Here is a 22,199-nt window from a genome sequence, read left to right as displayed (position 1 = left end):
TCAGGTGGGCTTTAAGCCCCATGATAGCAAGCATTGTGTCAATTGATTCACGCAGGAAATCCTTAATCTATTAGTTCATTAATGCATTTCTTCTAGAAATATTTACTGGGTACCTACCATGTGCAAGACACTGAGCTCACAACTGTGGGAAAAACCAAGGTAGACATGGTTCCTGCCCTCAAAGACCAGCTAGATAGCTGGCAGACGTGGTAACTAAACAAGCTACTGCCAAGCATCACAAATATTATCATAGGGAAAATATTAGATGTGTTAAGAGTGCATATTAAGGGGGTGCCTGGGTGGCTCAATGGGTTAAAGCCTCTGCTTTCAGCTCAGGTCATGATCTCAGGGTCCTGGGATCGAGCCCTGCACCGGGCTCTCTGCTTCATGGGGAGCCTGCCTCCCCCTTTCTCTCTGCCTACTTGTGATCTTTCTCTGTTAAATAAATAAATAAAATCTTAAAAAAAAAAAAGAGTGCATATAAAGGACACCTAACCTTATCCATTAGGTCAGAGAAGACTTTTTTTTTAATGAAGTTTAAGCAGAATCTGAGGAGTTCTCCAGAAAAAGAAAATGAAAGCATCTAGAGAGGAAATAGCATATGGAAAAACTCAGAGGTGAGAGAGCCTGGAGCTTTTTAAAGGCAAAGGAAGTTCAGTGTGGCTGAGGTATAGCGCATGTGCTAGGAAGCAGGCAGAAGATAAGGGTCATTGGAAGGAGGGAAGGTGAGCGATACAGTTTGGTTATTCCTCAAAATGTTAAACATAGAACTGCCATATGATCCAGCAGTTACCCTCCTTGGTAGTGTAAGGGCCTATTCAGCCAGAGCGGCCCCACCTCGGTTGAACAGCCATTTTGTGGTTTATGCATTAAAACTTAAATTGACCCTGCCCCGCCCTACCCCCCCCTCAAGGGAAATTACTTAAAAGCAAGTCCAGGGGACGCCTGGGTGGCTCAGTTGGTTAGGCAGCTGCCTTCGGCTCAGGTCGTGATCCCAGCATCCTGGGATCGAGTCCCACATCGGGCTCCTTGCTTGGCAGGGAGCCTGCTTGTCCCTCTGCCTCTGCCTGCCACTCTGTCTGCCTGTGCTCGCTCTCGCTTCTCTCTCTATGACAAATAAATAAATAAAATCTTTAAAAAAAAAAAAAAAAAAAGCAAGTCCAGGAAACCAGTCCCAGGTATCAAAGCCCAAATACAAGGGCCGGTCAGGTCAGGTGGAGATAACAGCCTGAATGCAGGGTTGAGTCGGGTCTGGTGGAGACATCCAATCAGTAAAGCGCGCATACTGTCTCCCTAGCTACCAAGGAGTGTGGGCTCCGCTTTTGGGCACCAATTCTCACCAAGGTGTTAGGCTAGTTCAAATGTCTACTATGGGGTGAATTGTAGTTCAATTGGCCACCTGTGTGGGACCTAGCATGACTGTACAGCTTTCTCTGTGTATTGCAATCTCATTGGCTACCTGTGTGTGGCCAGGCCCAACCACATGGCCTTTGCTCTATAAAAGTTAGTCTGCAAGGCAGGGAGGGGTAGCACTCTCTCGGCCCGACGGTTTGATTCTCAATGCTCCGTGCAAAATAAAGCTTTGCTTGACCTTCGCTTTGTATCAGGCTCGCTCCTTTAATCACGGACCCATTATTGGGGGACCCAACAGTATATACCTAAAAAACTGAAGTACTAACAAATACATGAATGTTCAGAGCAGCACCAGTCACAACAGCCCCAATGTGGAAACCACCATCAACTGATGACTGGATAAAGAATGTGGTGTATCCAGACAGTGGAATATTTTTCAGCAATGAAATAAAGTACTGTTACGTACCATAATATGGATAAACCTTGAAAACATTATGCCAATTAAAAGAAGACAATCCCAAGAGCAACATATTATATGATATGATTTATATGAAATATCAAGAACAGGTAAATCCACCAAGTAAGCTGGTGATTGCTAGGGAAAAATGGGTAGTGATTGTTAATGAGATTTTTTTGGGGGGTTTATGAAAATGTTCTAAAATTGATTATGGTGATGGTTACACAATTCTGAGTATATAAAAATTAATTTTATACTTTAAATGGATAAATGGTATAGTATGTGAATTATATGTTAACAAACATCTAATAAAAAACAAATGTTTTTTTTAAAAAGATTTTATTTATTTATTTGACAGAGACACAGGAAGAGAGGGAACACAAACCGGGGGAGTGGGAGAGGGAGAAGCAGGCTTCCCGCTGAGCAGGGAGCCTGATGCAGAGCTCAATCCCAGGAGCCTGGGATCGGGACCTGAGCCAAGGCAGATGCTTAATGACTGAGCCACACATGTGTCCCCCCCACCAAAACCAAGTCTTTATCATTGGAGAAATTTGTATATAGATTGTATTAAATATATGTATATTAATGTTTAATATCTCAGGTGTGATAATGGTATTGTAATTATGTATGAAAATGTTCTTGTTTCTGGGAGACCCTAAATGCTGAATTTGGTGGCTGTCTTGATGACTGAAAGTTATCTTAAATAGATCAGCCATTTTACTTATTTTTTTAAGTTTTTAATTTCTTTTAACATACAGTGTTACATTAATTTCAGGTGTACAATATAGTGATTCAACATGGATCAGCCATTTTATAAAGAAGAAGAAGAAAGAAAAGGAGAGAAAGAAAGAGGAAGGGGGGTGGGGGTAATGATTAGAAGGGAGAGAGAGTTTGATATGTGCTATAAATATGAATGAATGAGATATGAACAGATTTGAGCAACTGATGGAGTATAAACAAAACAAACTAATTTGAAATTAAGCTTGTAGCTTTTGTTTTGAATGTCATAGGTGTAATGACACAGGATTTTATCTCTTAAAATCTCTATTCCCACATTTCACTATTAAAATAGAAATTCAATTATTTATATATTTGTCAATTATGTGGTCATTCAATTATCAAATGTTAGTTTTTCAATTTTCTTTTTCCTGGTTATCATTGAAGTCAAACATCTTTTCATACTGTTTATTCTTCATGAATTTTCTTTTTTTCATTAACATATAATGTTTTGTTTGTTTCAGGGGTACAGGTCTGTGATTCATCAGTCTTACACAATTCACAGTGCGCACTACAGCACATACCCTCTCCAGTGTACATCACCCAGCCACCCATCCCTCCCACACCCCTCCACTCCATCAACCCCCAGTTTGTTTCCTGAGATATTCATGGATTTTCTGTTAACATTTTTTATGTATTAAGTTTTTATTCTAATTTCAGTATAGTTAACATAGACTGTTATATTAATTTCAGGTATACAATGTAATGATTTAACAATTCAATACATCACCCAGTGCTCATTACAACAACTCTTTAATCCCCATCACCTATTTCACTCATCCTCCTGCTCACTTCCCCTCTGGTAACCATCAGTTCTCTGTAGTTAAGAGGCTGAAAAATATTCCATTGTGTGTATATATTTACCATATTTTTTTTTATCCATTCACCTACTGATGGACAATTGAGATGCTTCCATCATTTGGTTATTGTAAATATGCTGCTATAAACATAGGGATGTGTGTATCCCTTTGTCCCTTTGAATTAGTGTTTTGGTATTTTGGGAGGTAAATAGTCGTGTGTATTGGGTCATAGGACAGTTCCACTTTTAACTTTTTGAGAAAACTCCATACTGTTTTCCACAGTGGTTGCACCAGTCTGTATTCCACCAAGAGTGCAAGAGGCTTCCTTTTTCTCCACATCCTTGTCAGCTCTTGTTGCTTCTTGCGTTGCTGATTTTTAGCCCTTCTGACAGGTGTGAGGTGATAGTTCACTGTATTTTTGATTTGGATTTCCCTAATAGTGAGTGATGTTAAGCATCTTTTCACATGTCTGTTAGCCATCTGTATGTCTTCTTTTTGCTTTTTTTTTTTTAAAGATTTTATTTATTTGACAGAGATCACAAGTAGGCAGAGAGATAGGCAGAGGGAGAGAGAGAGGGAAGCAGACTCCCTGCTGAGCAGAGAGCCCAATGTGGGGCTCGATCCCAGGACCCTGGGATCATGACCTGAGCCGAAGGCAGAGACTTTAACCCACTGAGCCACCCAGGTGCCCTTTTTTGCTTGTTTTTAACTGGATTATTTGGTTTTGGGGTGTTGAGTTGTATCAGTTCTTTATTTTGAATACCAACCCTTTATCAGATATGTCACTTGCAAATATCTTCTCCCATTCTGTTGGTTGCCTTTTAGTTTTATTGGTTGTTTCCTTTGCTGTGCAGAAGCTTTTCATTTTGATGTAGTACCAATAGTTTATTTTTGCTTTTATAACCCCTGCCGCAGGAGACATATGTAGAAAAATGTTGCTACAGCAGATGTCAAGAAATATCACTGCCTTTCCTTTCTTCTAGGATTTTTATGCTTTCAGGGCTCACAGTTAGGTCTTTAGTTCATTTTGAATTTATTTTTGTGTATGCTTTAGGAAAGTGGTCCTGTTTCCTTCTTCTGCATGTGGCTGTCCAGTTTTGCCAACACCATTTGTTGAAGAGACTGTATTATTTCTATTAGATATTCTTTCTTCCTTTATCAAAGATTAAGTGACCATATAATTGTGGGTTTATTTTGGGGTTTTATGTTCTACTCCATTGGTCTGTATATCTATTTTTGTGCCAGTACCTACAGTTTTGATTGCTGCAGCTTTGTAATATAACTTGAAATCTGGAATTGTTACACCTTCAGGTTTGTTTTCCTTTTTCAAGATTGCTTTGGCTATTCAAGGCATTCAGTTTGTTTTATTTTTATATGACTTGTAAGTGTTCTTTATATATTCTGAATTTTAATCTTGTGTTTTAGGCATATTACTGTCTGTCAATTTTCCTTCAAGTTTGTTTATGTTATCTTTTGTCTTAGATAAGTTTCCTCTTTTTATGTGGTCAAATGTGTCAAACATCAATATAAGTTTGTCAGTTTCCACAAAAATAATTCTTTTGAGACTTTAACTTGGATTGTATTGAATGTATTAGGATAACTGATGTTGTTAAAATAATGAGGTTTCAAAACTCATCAAAATGCACAATTTTAAATGGATCTACTTTAGTGTATAAAATTACTCTCCCCAATCTGTTTAAAAGGAGACAGCCAGGGTCATTGTATATGTCCACTATTGTGGTATTCTTTAATATCTTTCAGTAGTTTTAAAATTTTCTTCTTATATTATTGCACATAAATTCCATGGCTATTGAGAATAGGGTCTATTTTTCATTTTCCTGTTAATGGAATTTTCTGTTATGGAGAAAAGTGCATTAATTTGATCTTTTTTCTTGTCACTATATATCTGTTGTATGATGGCACTGAGATTTCAGTATTTATCCATTATAGAAATTAGTGTTACCTTAGTTGCCTCATGGATACAATAAGCTATTTTAAGAAATACAATATTAAGTGAAAATGTATCATGAAAGATTGTATGGCTGTTCTGGTAACTGAGTATAAAGTGACATAAATGAAGATATAGAATAAAGGACAAAGAGCAGATTTGAAGGAACATGAAGAGTTCAATATTGTGCATGTTGAGCTTGAACAGTTCATAGAGCCTCAAGTGGAGATATCCAAAGGGCAGATGACAATAACAGTTTGTACAAAGTCTTGACTTCAGACAGAAAGGTGGAGGTCACCAGAATGTACTTGAGGATGAAAATGGTGCGTTTGGATGCCATAGCTTAGAGAGGACAACTGAGGACACAAATGGACTGAGGTTGGAAAACTAGTCCATGCCATAAATGGAGCTAAGAAAGTTTTGGTTTCTGGGGGTTTTTTTTTTTGGGGGGGGGGTTGTTTTATTTGGTTTAGTTTTGGTTTGTTATTAATGGGTGCTCTCTTTCTTTCTAAAGTGAAAGCCTATTAAAAGAAATAATAAAATCACAATTTGGGATATTACATAGATTCAACAATTGACACACTGTGTGACTTGACAAGAAATTGAACAACATGCTTTTCAGTCTACAAAATAATAACCATATCTATTCCTTGGGATTGTCATGAGGTTCAGGATAGGATAAAAACATAGATACAAAGCTCTTTTATGAACCGATTATATAAATTACTGAACAGAAAGTACCAAATAGAAAAGAGGCATCCTTAAACTCTGAACTTGTTTACTAGCTTTCAACTTCTTTCCCCATTCCTGGGGAAAATTTTAGGTCCCCTCGGTATTTCTTATTCCCAGGTAAAGACAAAATAGACTCTTTAGCAAGGGCTAGAAAAATCCATTTCAGCTCAGGCCAGTCAGAAAACAGAGAAGACATGAAAACAAATAAGGAGGGGGGGAAGGTTAAGAGATAAAATGATGTGAATCTTATGCAGAGAGAGGTAACTAGGAGACATTAAGAGGGAGGCTGGGAGGTGGAGATTCTGGATCTCATTTAGTATTGACCTTAGAGTATAGAGAATTATTTTATAAAATTATACCACAATGAAAGCAGAGTTCTGGCTTAAAAAAGGAACATAGTCTCCCATGAAAAATTAGTTAAAGAATATAAGGCATGAAGATCGTTTAAAACAGGAATTCTTAAACTACACTTTGCCAGAATCACCTGGGGAACACAAAGAGGAAGCCTTAGCCAGCAGGTCACCAAGACCTCTCTCCCCTAGTTCAACTGAATAGCTCAATTTCATCTCTTTTACATATTGAATAACTACCATATAATTTTAACAGAATGTTTCCACGGTAAGGAAAAAAATCTGGAATAATACTCCAAAATTATTGTATCTACTAGATAGAAATATGTAAAAATATAAAATGTTACCATCATGCAGAGAAGATAATGTTCTTTCTACAAAAGATTCTTCCCAGGGCTCCCTTCATGTCTCTGTTTCTCAAGCTATAGATGAAGGGATTCAGCATGGGGGTGACCACAGTGTACATCATGGCCATGACAGTCTCCTTAACAGTAGAATTATTAGCTGATGGGCATAAATAGAGACCAATAATTGTCCCATAGAATAGTGACACCACAGAGAGGTGAGAGCCACAGGTGGAGAAGGCTTTGTGAATACCCCTAGCAGAAGGGACCTTGAGGATGGAGGACATGATCCTTGCATAAGACATGATGATGAGCAGGAATGGGATGATGACAACAAGCCCTCCCATGATAAATATCACCAACTCATTAACTCGAGTGTCAGAGCAGGCCAGCTTCAGCAGAGCAGACAAATCACAGAAAAAGTGGGGGACTTTGTTGTCTGCACAAAACCACAATCTGGCCATGAGCAGAGTGTGTAACATAGCATGGAACATGGTCAGCACCCAGGAAAGCACCACCAGGGAGAGACAGAGCTTGGGGCTCATGATGGTGGTATAGTGCAGAGGGAAGCAGATGGCCATGTAGCGGTCATAGGCCATGGCCACCAAGAGGAAGCTCTCCAGGTCTCCAAAAAACAGGAAGAAGTACATCTGGGTCAGGCAGCCAGCATAGGGGATGGATGGGACTTGGCTCTGCATGTTCTGCAGCAATTTGGGCATTGTGACAGACGAGAAGCAGAGGTCAGAGAAGGATAAATTGCTGAGAAACAAATACATGGGCATGTGGAGGTGGGAGTCCAGGCGAATGAGGATGATGATGAGAAGGTTCCCCAGGACGGTGGTAACATACATGGCCAGGAACAGGGAATAGAACAGGTCTCGCTGATCTGAATCAATGGGCAGGCCCAGGAGGACAAATTCTGAGATGACAGTTTGATTCTTTCTTGTCATGCTCTGTCTTCAGTATCTTTAGGAGGAAAAAAGTGTCCATTAAAACATGAATTTAAAACTGAACATATTTCTGTGATACATAATCTGTTAAGTGCTCTGTAAAGATACTTTATATAATTCTCATCACAATAATTACCATTTCTATACTCCAAATCTCTAAGGACAGAATCTCTATGATCAGAAATGACTTTTCATCACTTCCTTTTAACAATGTTCCAAAATTTTTAAAAAGATTTTATTTTTTTATTTGATAGAGACACAGAGAGAGAGGGAATACAAGCAGAGGGAGTGGGAGAAGGAGGAGCAGGATTCCTGCCCAGCAGGGAACCTGATGTGGGGTTTCATCCCAGGTCCCTCGGTTCATAACCTGAGCCGAAGGCAGACACTTAATGACTGAGCCACCCAGGCACCCCAACAATATTCCAACTTTTATAAAACACTCTTATCCATTGTTTTCTGAGACACTTATATATTGATTTTCCTCATACCTATCTTACCAGGCATCCTAAGTAACTCTAGTTTGTTTTGTCAAACTCTTCATGTTGATGTCCCAGGAGTTTTTCCTAAACACCGTTCTCTTATAATGCTACATATAGAATGAAGAAAAACTAATCTACTCCAAAGGATTTGATTACCGTTTAAACCTCAGGTGTAAATGACTCTAATCTATAAAACTGTGTACCTAGTTGCTTAATAATTATCTTCCCTTAGACTTTTCACATGCATTTTAAGCTCGGCAGATCCTAAAAGAAACTCAGGATCTCAACCCTCCCCTTCTCCCAATTCCAATTCCTTCCTCCTCTACTTACCCACATCTCGGTAAAAGATATCAAAATGCAAATCATACACCTGAGAGTTTTCTTCCCTTCCATCCTTTCTCTCATCCTCAATATCCAGTTTTTTAACATGTCTTTAAGATTCTGCCACATTAAACCTCTTTCTCATTCATCCATTCTTTCTCTCAACCATCACTATTCTGGCTGGGCTGACATCATGTCGTGTCTGTACTGTTGGAATAACCTCTTCCCTCTTCACTCTTCTCCCTGCTCCTTCAATATCTTTCATTCACACTGTGGCATTCTAAGATGAAAATCTGATCATCATTCTCCCTAAAGTCTTCACGGATTCTCATTGCTCTTAAGGAAAAGGCAAAATTCCTCTCAAAGGAATTGCACAAAAGGTGCTTCAAGACCTGACCCTTGCTGACTTCCACAGCTTCACCTGGCCCCATAGTGACACTCACATTCACCTCTCCAGAAATCCTGGGCTTGAAAGGCACAATTTCTTGCCTGCAGCCTTTTCTACTTGCTGCTCTCCCTGCCTAGCATCTTCCTCTCTCTGCTCCCTCTTCAACTGGTTTGTTCCTACTTACCCTTCAGCCATATTACATGTCATTTACTCAGCTGTATCTCTCCTGGCCCCCTTGCCCAGACCAAGTAAGAACCTGCTACTATGTTTTTCAGGCATCCCATACTTGTCCCTCAAGCACTGAATGCCCAGGAGATTGGTTACAGCTGTTCTCTCTATTGGATTGTAAACATGCAGGAAAGGCCACGTCTGTCTTCATGACTGCAGAAGTGTCAGCACCTGGCACAGTGCCTCGATATAGCACTGTGTTATGTTTCGTAAATATTCATTGGCTGTGCTTCAGGCTGAGACATGCATTCTTTCAAATTTACAGACAGCAAACTCCTATTATGTTAAAATACCCATTTCTATTGAGTCCTCTCAGAACAAGTACTCATTAGCTTCAACCATTTAGCACTAAATTTGTCACTATGTTACAGATTTATTAATGTAACACTGTACCCATGGAAAGTGTTGGGGTACCTCAGATAAGACTACCCTTTTCATGACTACAGATGATAAGATAATAGAGACATATTATCAGATATATAGATATATAAATATAGATATATATATATAAAGATATAATCTCCCATTGGTTCTATTTCTCTGGAGAACCCTAATACACCTCAATGTGTCTAAAAGGTGACAAAGCAGAGAACTATCAAGAGATGTGGGAGGCTCCTTCATTAAAGACTGAACTGAATCCACCTGCTTAGACTACACCCTGCTGGTGCTGTTTGATCCACCCACATTAGCAGTTTTTACACATGGACATTACATACTGGCATTATAGTGGGAACAAACATCTAAGGGAAATCATACAGCTGGTTTTTCAGAATTTTGCTTCCTAATAAATGAGTGGGATCCATCTCTTGTGTTGAGGGTATGATGAGGAATCATTAACCAGAGACAACACTTGCAGATGCTACCCCTAATTATGTAATGACCCCTTCATCTTTCACCTATGGTCAGTGTTCTCAGCCTGGACTGCCTGTAAGGATCACCTAGCACAGTGTTTCTAGAATTAAATACCCATGCATATCACCCAGGCATTCTGCCAAAATGCTGATTCCGATTCAGCAGGCTGGTCCTATATTTTATTTTAGATTTTATTTATTTATTTGACACAGAAAGAACACAAGCAGGAGGAGCAACAGGCAGAAGGAGAGGAAGAAGCAGACTTGCCACCAAGCAGAAAGCCTGATTCAGGGCTCAATGTGGGGCAAGATCCCTGAACCCTGGGATCATGACCTTGCTGAAGGCAGACACTTAGGTGTCCTATAGTTCTACATTTTTAATTAGCACCCAGTGACTGCAGTGCTGTGGTCCAGGGACTACGCAGTACATGATAAATATATTTTAAATATAAATATTTAAAAATGAAGATTACTGGATGCCCTCAGATAAATATAATCACAATCTTAGAGGAGGCCTGTACAAAAAATGTTAAAGTTACCAGGTGATTCTAAAATAAAACAAGGGCTCAGACTACTACATTAAAGCCTACCACAAGACATGAACAGACATTTCTCCAAAGAAGACATACAAATGGCCAAAGACACATGAAAAAATACTCAACATCACTTGTCATCAGGGAAATACAAATCAAAACCACAATGAGATATCATCTTGCACCATTCAGAATGGCTAAAATTAACAAGACAGTAAGCAATGAATGTTGACTTGAATGTGGAGAAAGGGGAACCCTCTTACACTGTCGGTGGGAATGCAAGCTGGTACAGCCACTCTGGAAAACAGTATGGAAGTTCCTCAAGAAGTCACAAATAGAAATACTCTATGACCCACAATTGCAGTACTAGGTATTTACCCCAAAGGTACAGATATAATGAAACGAAGGGGCACCTCTACCCTAATGTTCATACTAACAATGTCCACAATAGTCAAACTATGGAAGGAGCTGAGATTTCCTTTGACTGCTAAACAGATAAGGAAGATATCTATATCTATATCATCTATATCTATATCTATATATAATGGAATATTACTCAGCCATAAGAAATGATGAATACTTACCATTTACATCTATGTGGATGGAACTGTACTAAGTGAAATAAGACAATCGGAGAAAGACAATTATCATATAGTTTCACTCATATGTGGACTATAAGAAACAGTGCAGAATATCATAAGGGAAGGGAGGGAAAATTGAATGGGAAGAAATTAGAGAAAGGGACAAACTATGAAAATTCTTAACTATGGGAAACAAACTGAGGGTTGCTGAAGGGGAGGTGAGTGGGGGAATTGGGGTAACTGGGTGATTGGCATTAAGGGGGACACATGATGTGATGAGCACTGTGTGTTATACACGACCAATGAATTGTGGAACACTACATCTGAAACTAATGTTGTTTTGGCTAATTGAATTAAAAAAATAATAAAACCTGCCACAAGAGCTGTCATTACATTGGAATTACACAGTCTCGTAAGAATACATGACACAGTAATATTTACAACTGTTAATATTGACAACAAAAATGTAACTGGTAAACATTAATTAAAATATTTCTAGAATGTAGGGAAGTCTTAGAAGGCAGGGAGGTGAAGAAGAGGAATGTTATCATACCTGAAGAACCATCCTGCAGAACATCACACAATTTTGCAAGACCCTTGAATTGGAAGGACCCTAAGGGTTCAGCTCATTCACCCTCTGCCCAACTTACCCAGTGTGTCTGAGGGTGACTCCAGCACAGTAACTTAAGGTCCTGTTTCCCTTTATTTACTAAGACATGTGAAGTGACAGCTTCTGTAGTCGTCATCTGTGTCTGCAACATCCTTTCTCACATCTCCTGTTCTAGACATCCCTGGGCCTAAGAGGCCATGGATCCCAAAGGAGTCTAGATCTTAAAAGAACTCATTAAAGACAGAGAAATCCAGGACTCTTAGCACAAGTGCTCTGAGTCCTGGAGCAGTGACTGATTACATCACCAATCACACCTGACTATGCTTTGGGGGAAGGTGGGGAAGGAGAGAAGTTCATAATATGGGTGCTTAATCATTTCCTGTTTAGGGAATGGACAGTAGTCCCATGGCGCTGGAGCTGACATTTTGGAAGGTGAAGGAGGATGCTTGGAAAAGCCATAGAAAGGGGCAGGGTCCAGGCTATGAATATTCTAAAATATTTTACAGGGTAAAAGGCTTTATCTTGTGGGCAAGAAGAAGTCATCAGTGGTCTTTGAACAAAGTACCATGAAAGACACATATTTTGGAAAGATTCCCAGGGTGGCATCACCTCTCACTACAACCCAGTTTCTCATAAACACACTCAAGGGGAGAGATAAACCTGCAGCTAATAAAGATTAAATCTCTATGACCCAATCATATGCAGATGCATAGGAAGTACTGGAATAAAAGCTCTCCCAGATTATTTTCAATTCTTCTTCACGCAGAGATAGAAAATAAAACTCAGATTTGAAACTCACTGAGGTACTTCTACACCATTAGCTCTCTTGGAAAACCTTTATAGAACTTGGTGACCACCATCATTTCTACTTCTTCCCAAGTGTCAGATTACGCATTTTCCAGTTGTTCCTAGTACTGTAATTGATCACAAGGCTATGGTTGACATTTATAACTCCTTCTTTCACTACACATTCTATGTTCTCATTGGCCATCATCTCAGCTGTATGGGGCTCTTTCCATAGTATAATGGGAACCTTCATTCCTAGGGAATATGCACCCTTTTTGGTCCTGTCTTTATTAGGTTATTAGACTTTCCATTAAGATTTATTATTAAGTAAATAAAATACTAAGTGGCACCCAAGTGTTCCCCAGGATTTCAGACATGGTCCAATCTGTCCCAATTGTATAGAGCAATCTAGACTCCCCTTGGTAATCAAGATCACCACCTCAGGAAGAATGGCAAACCTGCTCTTTATATATCAGTTCACATAAGAACAGCAAACTGTCCAGATGGAAATTCATTGAATTGAACTTCCAATTCAGTGAAAACATTGCTATATAAAACCATCCCCTGATAGTAATAAGAATTATGTGGGACACTTCTCGTGCTTTATATTCATTCTTCAGTTTCATCTCTTGTTTTAGCCACAGCTACAGTGACTGCACTGACTTCAACTAGCACCCGAATTCTGCTGCACATGCTCCTTGTTTCCCACTCTGGGACTTCTCTAATGCTACAAAACAGGATGTCGGCAGGGGGCGGAGGGGCTTTCTTAATACCCATACAAATATTTAGGTGTATGATCCATTTTGTGTGAATTGTAGAGAGTGTGAGGTATTGATTTATTATTATTATTGTTATTATTATTTTGCATATGGAAATAAAGTTTTTCCAGCAGCTGATTGAAAATATTATTTTCCACAAATTGTCTTTGCATCTTTGTCAATAATTAGATGGGCAGTACTTTAGTGGATCTATTTCTGGACTCTATATACTATTCTATACTCTTGTACTGATCCATATTTCTATATTTTCTCCAATACCACACTTTTCTGACTGTTTTAATTTAACAGTAAGTCTGGAAATGAGGTAGTATGAGCCCTTTAACTTTGTTTTCTTTTCCAAAATCAGTTTCTTTTTTTTTTTTTTTAGTTTCTTTGCTTTACATATAAATTTTATAATCAGATGGTCACTTTGTACCAAAGAAGTCCTGAAGGAATTTTGATTGAAAAGGTGTTCAATCTCTAGATCAGTTTTGGTAGAGTTGACATCTTTTTTTTTTTTTTTAAATTTTGGAACACTTCACGAATTTGCATGTCATCCTTGCGCAGGGTCCATGCTAATCTTCTCTGTATCATTCCAATTTTAGTATATGTGCTGCCGAAGCAAGCACTAGAGTTGACATCTTAACAATGTTGAGTCTTTCATCCATGCATGATTTATATCTATCCATGTTGTTCTTTGATTTCTGTAATAGTGTTTGCAGTTTTCAAGATGTGGATCATGCATATATTGTGTAAGATTTATATGTATTATATGTATTTATATGTATAAATTTATACGTATTGTGTAAGATTTATACTTATTAAGTGGTTTGGTGCTAGTGTCAATAGTTATTTATTTATCTATCTATTTATTTAAGAGAGAGTATGAACAGGAGGAGGGGCAGGGGGACAGGGAGAGAGAGGGAATCTCCAGCAGACCCCCTGCAGAGCTTGGAGCTGACAGGGGGGTCCATCTCATGATCCTGAGATAAAGACCTGAACCAAAATCAAGAATTGGATGTTTAACTGACTGAGCCACCTGAGAACCCCTAAAATAGTACTCTAAAGAGTTTTTCCACTTTACATATGTTTATTGTCAGTTAATATAAATTTCATGTAAACGTATTAGCATTATTTTATATTTACACACAGAAATAAACTTCTTAATACATTGACTTTATATCCTATGGTAATACTAAATTCACTTCTTCTGGAATGACTTTTTATGTTCTTTGGGATTTTCTAAATAGACAATCCAGTTGTCTATGAACAGAGATGGTTTAATACTTTCCACTTTATATAACTTTTATTTATTTTCCTTGTCATTTCTCACTGCTTAGGATTTCAAATATAATGCTAATAACAGTGGTAGGATCAAACATTTTTAAAATTTATTTATTTTAAATTTTATTTTTTTATAAACATATATTTTTATCCCCAGGGGTACAGGTCTGCGAATCGCCAGGTTTACACACTTCACAGCACTCACCATAGCACATACCCTCCCCAATATCCATAACCCCACCCCCCCCTCCCAAGCCCCCTCCCCCCATCAACCCTCAGTTTGTTTTGTGAGATTAAGAGTCACTTATGGTTTGTCTCCCTCCCAATCCCATCTGGTTTCATTTACTCTTCTCCTACCCCCTCAACCCCCCATGTTGCATCTCCTCTCCCTCATATCAGGGAGATCATATGATAGTTGTCTTTCTCCGATTGACTTATTTCGCTAAGCATGATACCCTCTAGTTCCATCCACGTCGTCGCAAATGGCAAGATTTCATTTCTTTTGATGGCTGCATAGTATTCCATTGTGTATATATACCACATCTTCTTTATCCATTCGTCTGTTGATGGACATCTAGGTTCTTTCCATAGTTTGGCTATTGTAGACATCGCTGCTATAAACATTCGGGTGCACGTGCCCCTTCGGATCACTACGTTTGTATCTTTAGGGTAAATACCCAGCAGTGCAATTGCTGGGTCATAGGGTAGTTCTATTTTCAACATTTTGAGGAACCTCCATGCTGTTTTCCAGAGTGGTTGCACCAGCTTGCATTCCCACCAACACTGTAGGAGGGTTCCCCTTTCTCCGCATCCTCGCCAGCATCTGTCATTTCCTGACTTGTTAATTTTAGCCATTCTGACTGGTGTGAGGTGTTATCTCATGGTGGTTTTGATTTGTATTTCCCTGATGCCGAGTGATATGGAGCACTTTTTCATGTGTCTGTTGGCCATCTGGATGTCTTCTTTGCAGAAATGTCTGTTCATGTCCTCTGCCCATTTCTTGATTGGATTCTTTGTTCTTTGGGTGTTGAGTTTGCTAAGTTCTTTATAGATTTTGGACACTAGCCCTTTATCTGATATGTCATTTGCAAATATCTTCTCCCATTCTGTCAGTTGTCTTTTGGTTTTGTTAACTGTTTCCTTTGCTGTGCAAAAGCTTTTGATCTTGATAAAAATCCCAAAAGTTCATTTTTGCCCTTGCTTCCCTTGCCTTTGGTGATGTTCCTAGGAAGATGTTGCTGCGGCTGACGTCGAAGAGGTTGCTGCCTGTGTTCTCCTTGAGGATTTGGATGGATTCCTTTCTCACATTGAGATCCTTCATCCATTTTGAGTCTATTTTCGTGTGTGGTGTAAGGAAATGATCCAATTTCATTTTTCTGCATGTGGCTGTCCAATTTTCCCAACACCATTTATTGAAGAGGCTGTCTTTGTTCCATTGGACATTCTTTCCTGCTTTGTTGAAGATGAGTTGACCATAGAGTTGAGGGTCTATTTCTGGGCTCTCTATTCTGTTCCATTGATCTATGTGTCTGTTTTTGTGCCAATACCATGCTGTCTTGATGATGACAGCTTTGTAATAGAGCTTGAAGTCCGGAATTGTGATGCCACCAACTTTGGCTTTCTTTTTCAATATTCCTTTGGCTATTCGAGGTCTTTTCTGGTTCCATATAAATTTTAGGATTATTTGTTCCATTTCTTTGAAAAAAATGGATGGTACTTTGATAGGAATTGCATTAAATGTGTAGATTGCTTTAGGTAGCATAGACATTTTCACAATATTTATTCTTCCAATCCAGGAGCATGGAACATTTTTCCATTTCTTTGTGTCTTCCTCAATTTCTTTCATGAGTACTTTATAGTTTTCTGAGTACAGATTCTTAGTCTCTTTGGTTAGGTTTATTCCTAGGTATCTTATAGTTTTGGGTGCAATTGTAAATGGGATGGACTCCTTAATTTCTCTTTCTTCTGTCTTGTTGTTGGTGTAGAGAAACGCAACTGATTTCTGTGCATTGATTTTATATCCTGACACTTTACTGAATTCCTGTACAAGTTCTAGCAGTTTTGGAGTGGAGTCTTTTGGGTTTTCCACATAGAGTATCATATCATCTGCGAAGAGTGATAGTTTGACTTCTTCTTTGCCGATTTGGATGCCTTTAATTTCCTTTTGTTGTCTGATTGCTGAGGCTAGGACTTCTAGTACTATGTTGAATAGCAGTGGTGATAACGGACATCCCTGCCGTGTTCCTGACCTTAGCGGAAAACCTTTCAGTTTTTCTCCATTGAGAATGATATTTGCGGTGGGTTTTTCATAGATGGCTTTGATAATATTGAGGTATGTGCCGTCTATCCCTACATTTTGAAGAGTTTTGATCAGGAAGGGATGCTGTACTTTGTCAAATGCTTTTTCAGCATCTATGGAGAGTATCGTATGGTTCTTGTTCTTTCTTTTATTAATGTGTTGTATCACATTGATTGATTTGCGGATGTTGAACCAACCTTGCAGCCCTGGAATAAATCCCACTTGGTCGTGGTGAATAATCCTTTTAATGTACTGTTGAATCCTATTGGCTAGTATTTTGGCGAGAATTTTTGCATCTGTGTTCATCAAGGATATTGGTCTGTAGTTCTCTGTTTTGATGGGATCCTTGTCTGGTTTTGGGATCAAGGTGATGCTGGCCTCATAAAATGAGTTTGGAAGTTTTCCTTCTATTTCTATTTTTTGGAACAGTTTCAGGAGAATAGGAATTAGTTCTTCTTTAAATGTTTGGTAGAATTCCCCCGGGAAGCCGTCTGGCCCTGGGCTTTTGTTTGTTTGGAGATTTTTGATGACTGTTTCAATCTCCTTACTGGTTATGGGTCTGTTGAGGCTTTCTATTTCTTCCTGGTTCAGTTGTGGTAGTTTATATGTCTCTAGGAATGCATCCATTTCTTCCAGATTGTCAAATTTGTTGGCGTAGAGTTGCTCATAGTATGTTCTTATAATTGTCTGTATTTCTTTGGTGTTCGTTGTGATCTCTCCTCTTTCATTCATGATTTTATTTATTTGGGTCCTCTCTCTTTTCTTTTTGATAAGTCTGGCCAGGGGTTTATCGATCTTATTAATTCTTTCAAAGAACCAGCTCCTAGTTTCGTTGATTTGTTCTATTGTTTTTTTGGTTTCTATTTCATTGATTTCTGCTCTGATCTTTATGATTTCTCTTCTCCTGCTGGGTTTAGGGTTTCTTTCTTGTTCTTTTCCAGCTCCTTTAGGTGTAGGGTTAGGTTGTGTACCTGAGACCTTTCTTGTTTCTTGAGAAAGGCTTGTACCGCTATATATTTTCCTCTCAGGACTGCCTTTGTTGTGTCCCACAGATTCTGAACCGTTGTGTTTTCATTATCATTTGTTTCCATGAATTTTTTCAATTCTTCTTTAATTTCCTGGTTGACCCATTCATTCTTTAGAAGGATGCTGTTTAGTCTCCATGTATTTGGGTTCTTTCCAAATTTCCTCTTGTGATTGAGTTCTAGCTTTAGAGCATTGTGGTCTGAAAATATGCAGGGAATGATCCCAATCTTTGGATACCGGTTGAGACTTGATTTAGGACCAAGAATGTTGATCTATTCTGGAGAATGTTCCATGTGCACTAGAGAAGAATGTGTATTCTGTTGCTTTGGGATGAAATGTTCTGAATATATCTGTGATGTCCATCTGGTCCAGTGTGTCATTTAAGGCCTTGATTTCCTTGTTGATCTTTTGCTTGGATGATCTGTCCATTTCAGTGAGGGGAGTGTTAAAATCCCCTACTATTATTGTATTCTTGTCGATGTGTTTCTTTGATTTTGTTATTAATTGGTTTATATAGTTGGCTGCTCCCACGTTAGGGGCATAGATATTTAAAATTGTTAGATCTTCTTGTTGGACAGTTCCTTTGAGTATGATATAGTGTCCTTCCTCATCTCTTATTATAGTCTTTGGCTGAAAATCTAATTGATCTGATATAAGGATTGCCACTCTACAGGAGACTCATTTTAACTGACTGATCCACCCAGGCAGCCCCAGGAGACTCTTTTTAGATCCAAAGAGACCTCAAGATTGCAAGTGAGGGTGTAGGAACCATTTATCATGTTAATGGATGTCAGGAGAAAGGTGGGGTAGCAATCCATATATCAGACAGACTAGATTTTAAACCAAAGACTGTAATAAGAGGTGTAGAAGGACACTACATGATAATAAACGAGCCTATCCAACAAGAAGACCTAACAATTGTAAATATTAAGTCCCTAACTTGGGAGCAGCCAATTATATAAACCAATTAATAACAAAATTAAAGACTCATTGTCAATAATACAATAATTGTAGGGGAGTTTAACACCCCACTTACAGCAATGGACAAGTTATCTAAGCAGAAGATTAACAAGGAAACAAGGGCTTTGAATGACACACTGGACCAGATGGACTTCTCAGATATATTCAGAGTGTTTCATCCTAAAGCAACAGAATACACATTCTTCTCAAGTGCACATGGAACATTTTCTGGAATAGATCACATACTGGGTCACAAATCAAGTCTTAACTGGTACCAAAATATTGGGATTATTACCCACATATTTTCAGACCACAGTGCTTTATTTCTTTTCCATTTTATTTTATTTTATTTCTTCTCAGTGTTCCAAAATTGTTTTCATTTATTTACTTATGTTTTGCATTGTTTATGCACCACACTCAGTGCTTCATGCAATATGTGCCCTCCTTAATACCCACCACCAGGTTCACCCCCCCACCCCAAAACCCTCAGTTTGTTTCTCAGAGCCCACAACTTCTCATGGTTCATCTCCCCCTCCGATTTCCCCCATCTCACTTCTCCTCTCCATCTCCCAATGTCCTCCATGTTACTCCTTATGCTCCATAAGTAAGTGAAACCATATAATACTTGACTCTCTCTGCTTGACTTATTTCACTCAGCATAATCTCTTCCAGTCCCATCCATGTTGATATAAAAGTTGAATATTCATCCTTTCTGATGGAGGCATAATACTCCATTGTACATATGGACCATATCTTCTTTATCCATTCGTCCATTGAAGGGCATCTAGGTTCTTTCCAGAGTTTGGCAACCGTGGCCATTGCTGCTGTGAACATTGGGGTATGGTGGCCCTTCTTTTCACTACATCTGTATCTTTGGGGTAAATACCCAGTAGTGCAATTGCAGGGTCATAGGGTAGCTCTATTTTTAATTTCTTAAGGAAGCTCCACACTGTTTTCCAAAGTGGCTGCACCAACTTGCATTCCCACCAACAGTGTCTCTTCAACACTTGGTGTTTACTGTCTTGTTAACTTTGGCCATTCTAACTGTTTTAAGTTGGTATCTCAATGTGGTTTTGATTTGAATCTCCCTGATTGCTAATGATGATGAACATTTTTTCATGTGCCTGTCAGCAATTTGAATGTCTTCTTTGGAGAAGTGTCTGTTCATATCTTCTGCCCATTTTTTGACATAATTATCTGTATAGTGTGTGTTGAGTTTGAGGAGTTCTTTATAGATCTTGAATATCAGCCCTTTTTCAGTAGTGTCATTTGCGAATATCTTCTCCCATTCCGTGGGTTGCCTCTTTGTTTTGTTGACTGTTTCCTTTGTTGTGCAGAAGCTTTTGATCTTGATGAAGTTCCAAAAGTTCATTTTTGCTTTTGTTTCCTTTGCCTTTGGCGACATATCTATTTTTTTAAGATTTTATTTATTTATTTGACAGAGAGAGATCACAAGTAGACAGAGAAGCAGGCAGAGAGAGAGAGAGAGGGAAGCAGGCTCCCTGCCGAGCAGAGAGCCTGATGCGGGACTCGATCCCAGGACCCTGAGATCATGACCTGAGCCGAAGGCAGCGGCTTAACCCACTGAGCCACCCAGGCGCCCTTGGCGACATATCTTGAAAGAAGTTGCTGTGGCCGATATTGAAAAGGTTATTGCTTATATTCTCCTCTAGGATTTTGATAGATTCCTACCTTACGTTGAAGTCTTTTATCCATTTCAAGTTTATCTTTGTGTATGGTATAGGAGAATGGTTGAGTTTCATTCTTCTACACATAGCTGTCCAATTTTCCCAGCACCATTTATTGAAGAGACTGTCTTTTTTCCACTGTATATTTTTTCCTGCTTCATCAAAGATTATTTGACCATAGAGTGGAGGGTCTGTATCTGGGATTTCTACTCTGTTCCACTGGTTTATGTGTCTGTTTTTGTGCCAGTACCATGCTGTCTTGGTGATCACAGCTTTGTAGTAAAGCTTGAAATGGCGACATGAAGCCCCCAGTTTTGTTTTTCTTTTTCAACATTTCCTTAACAATTCAGAGTCTCTTCTGGTTCCATACAAATTTTAGGATTGTTTGTTCCAGCTCTTTGAAAAATGCCATAGACCACAGTGCTTTAAAACTTAAACTCAATCATGAGAGAAAATTTGGAACACAAATGCTTGGAGGTTAAAGAGCATCCTACTAAAGAATGAATGGGTCAACCAGGAAATTAAAGAAGAATTTTAAAAATTAGTGGAAACAAATGAAAATGAAATCACAACAGTTTGGAACCTTTGGGATGCAGCAAAGGCAGTCGTAGAGAGAAGTGTATAACAATATAAGCCTCTCTCAAGAAACAAGAAAAGTCTCAAATACGCAACCTAAACTTACATCTAAAGGAGCTGGAAAAAGAATAGTAAGTAAAACCTAAATCCAGCAGAAGAGAAATAATGAAGATCAGAGCAGAAATCAATGACATAGACACCAAAAGAACAGTAGAAGAGATCAATGAAACTAGTAGCTAGTTTGTTGAAAGAATGAGGTCAATAAACCTCTAGCCAGATATATCAAAAAGAAAAGAGAAAGGACCCAAATTAATAAAATCATAAATGAAAGAGGAGAGATCACAACCACAGTGATGAAATACTAACAATTATAAGAGAATCTTATGTAAAACAACATGCCAACAGATTAGGCAATCTGGAAAAAATGGATGCATTCCTAGAAACATATATACTTCCAAAACTGAAACAAGAAGAAATAGAAAACCTGAACAGATGCATAGTGAGCAACGAAATTGAAGCAATAATCAAAAATCTCCCAAAGCGGAATTCAACCACACATTTAAAAGGGAAATAATACCTACTCTAGAAATAGAATAGAAATGGAAGGGAAACTTCCATACTCATTCTATGAGGCCAGCATTACCTTAATCCCAAAAACCAGACAAATACCCCACCAAAAAATGGAATTACACACCCATGTCCCTGATGAACATGGATGCCAAAATTCTTCCCAAGATACTAGCCAATAGGATCCTCAGTACATTAAAGGGATTATTCATGACAACAAAGTGGGATTTATTCCTGGGCTGCAAGAGTGGTTCAAATCCACAAGTCAATCAATATGACAAACCAAATTAATAGAAGAAAAGACAAGAATCATATGATCCTCTCAATAGAGGTACAAAAAGCAGCTGACAAAATACAGTATCCTTTTTTGATTAAAACTCTCTGCAGTATAGGGATAGAGGGAATATACCTCAATATCATAAAAGCCATATACAAAAAAACCCACAGCGAATATCATTCTCAATGGAGAAAAACTGAGAGCTTTTCCCTTAAGATCAGGAACATGACAGATATCCACTCTCACCATTGTTGTTCAACATAGTAGTAGAAGTCC

At 38.6% G+C, this 22,199-nt stretch overlaps 2 protein-coding genes and 1 non-coding gene across 5 annotated transcripts in view; 1 reads left to right on the top strand and 2 right to left on the bottom strand.

The window, feature by feature from the left end:
- LOC125086968 (ATP-sensitive inward rectifier potassium channel 12-like) overlaps positions 1–22,199 on the top strand; it is an 874,374-nt gene that overhangs the window by 294,732 nt on the left and 557,443 nt on the right. The window lies entirely within an intron of this gene.
- LOC125086701 (olfactory receptor-like protein DTMT) lies at positions 6,767–7,721 on the bottom strand. Its single transcript, XM_047706037.1, has one exon. It carries the CDS (start codon positions 7,709–7,711, stop codon positions 6,767–6,769), a length of 945 nt encoding a protein of 314 aa, XP_047561993.1. The 5' UTR covers positions 7,712–7,721.
- On the bottom strand, positions 13,769–13,875 carry LOC125088204 (U6 spliceosomal RNA). The gene has a single exon (XR_007123609.1). It is a non-coding gene; the product is annotated as a U6 spliceosomal RNA (small nuclear RNA).

Source organism: Lutra lutra, chromosome 16 (assembly GCF_902655055.1).
Source record: "Lutra lutra chromosome 16, mLutLut1.2, whole genome shotgun sequence".
In the NCBI taxonomy this organism is placed as follows: domain Eukaryota; kingdom Metazoa; phylum Chordata; class Mammalia; order Carnivora; family Mustelidae; genus Lutra; species Lutra lutra.
The sequence above is the reverse complement of the archived record's forward strand: the minus strand, read 5'-3'. Positions and strand labels throughout refer to the sequence as shown.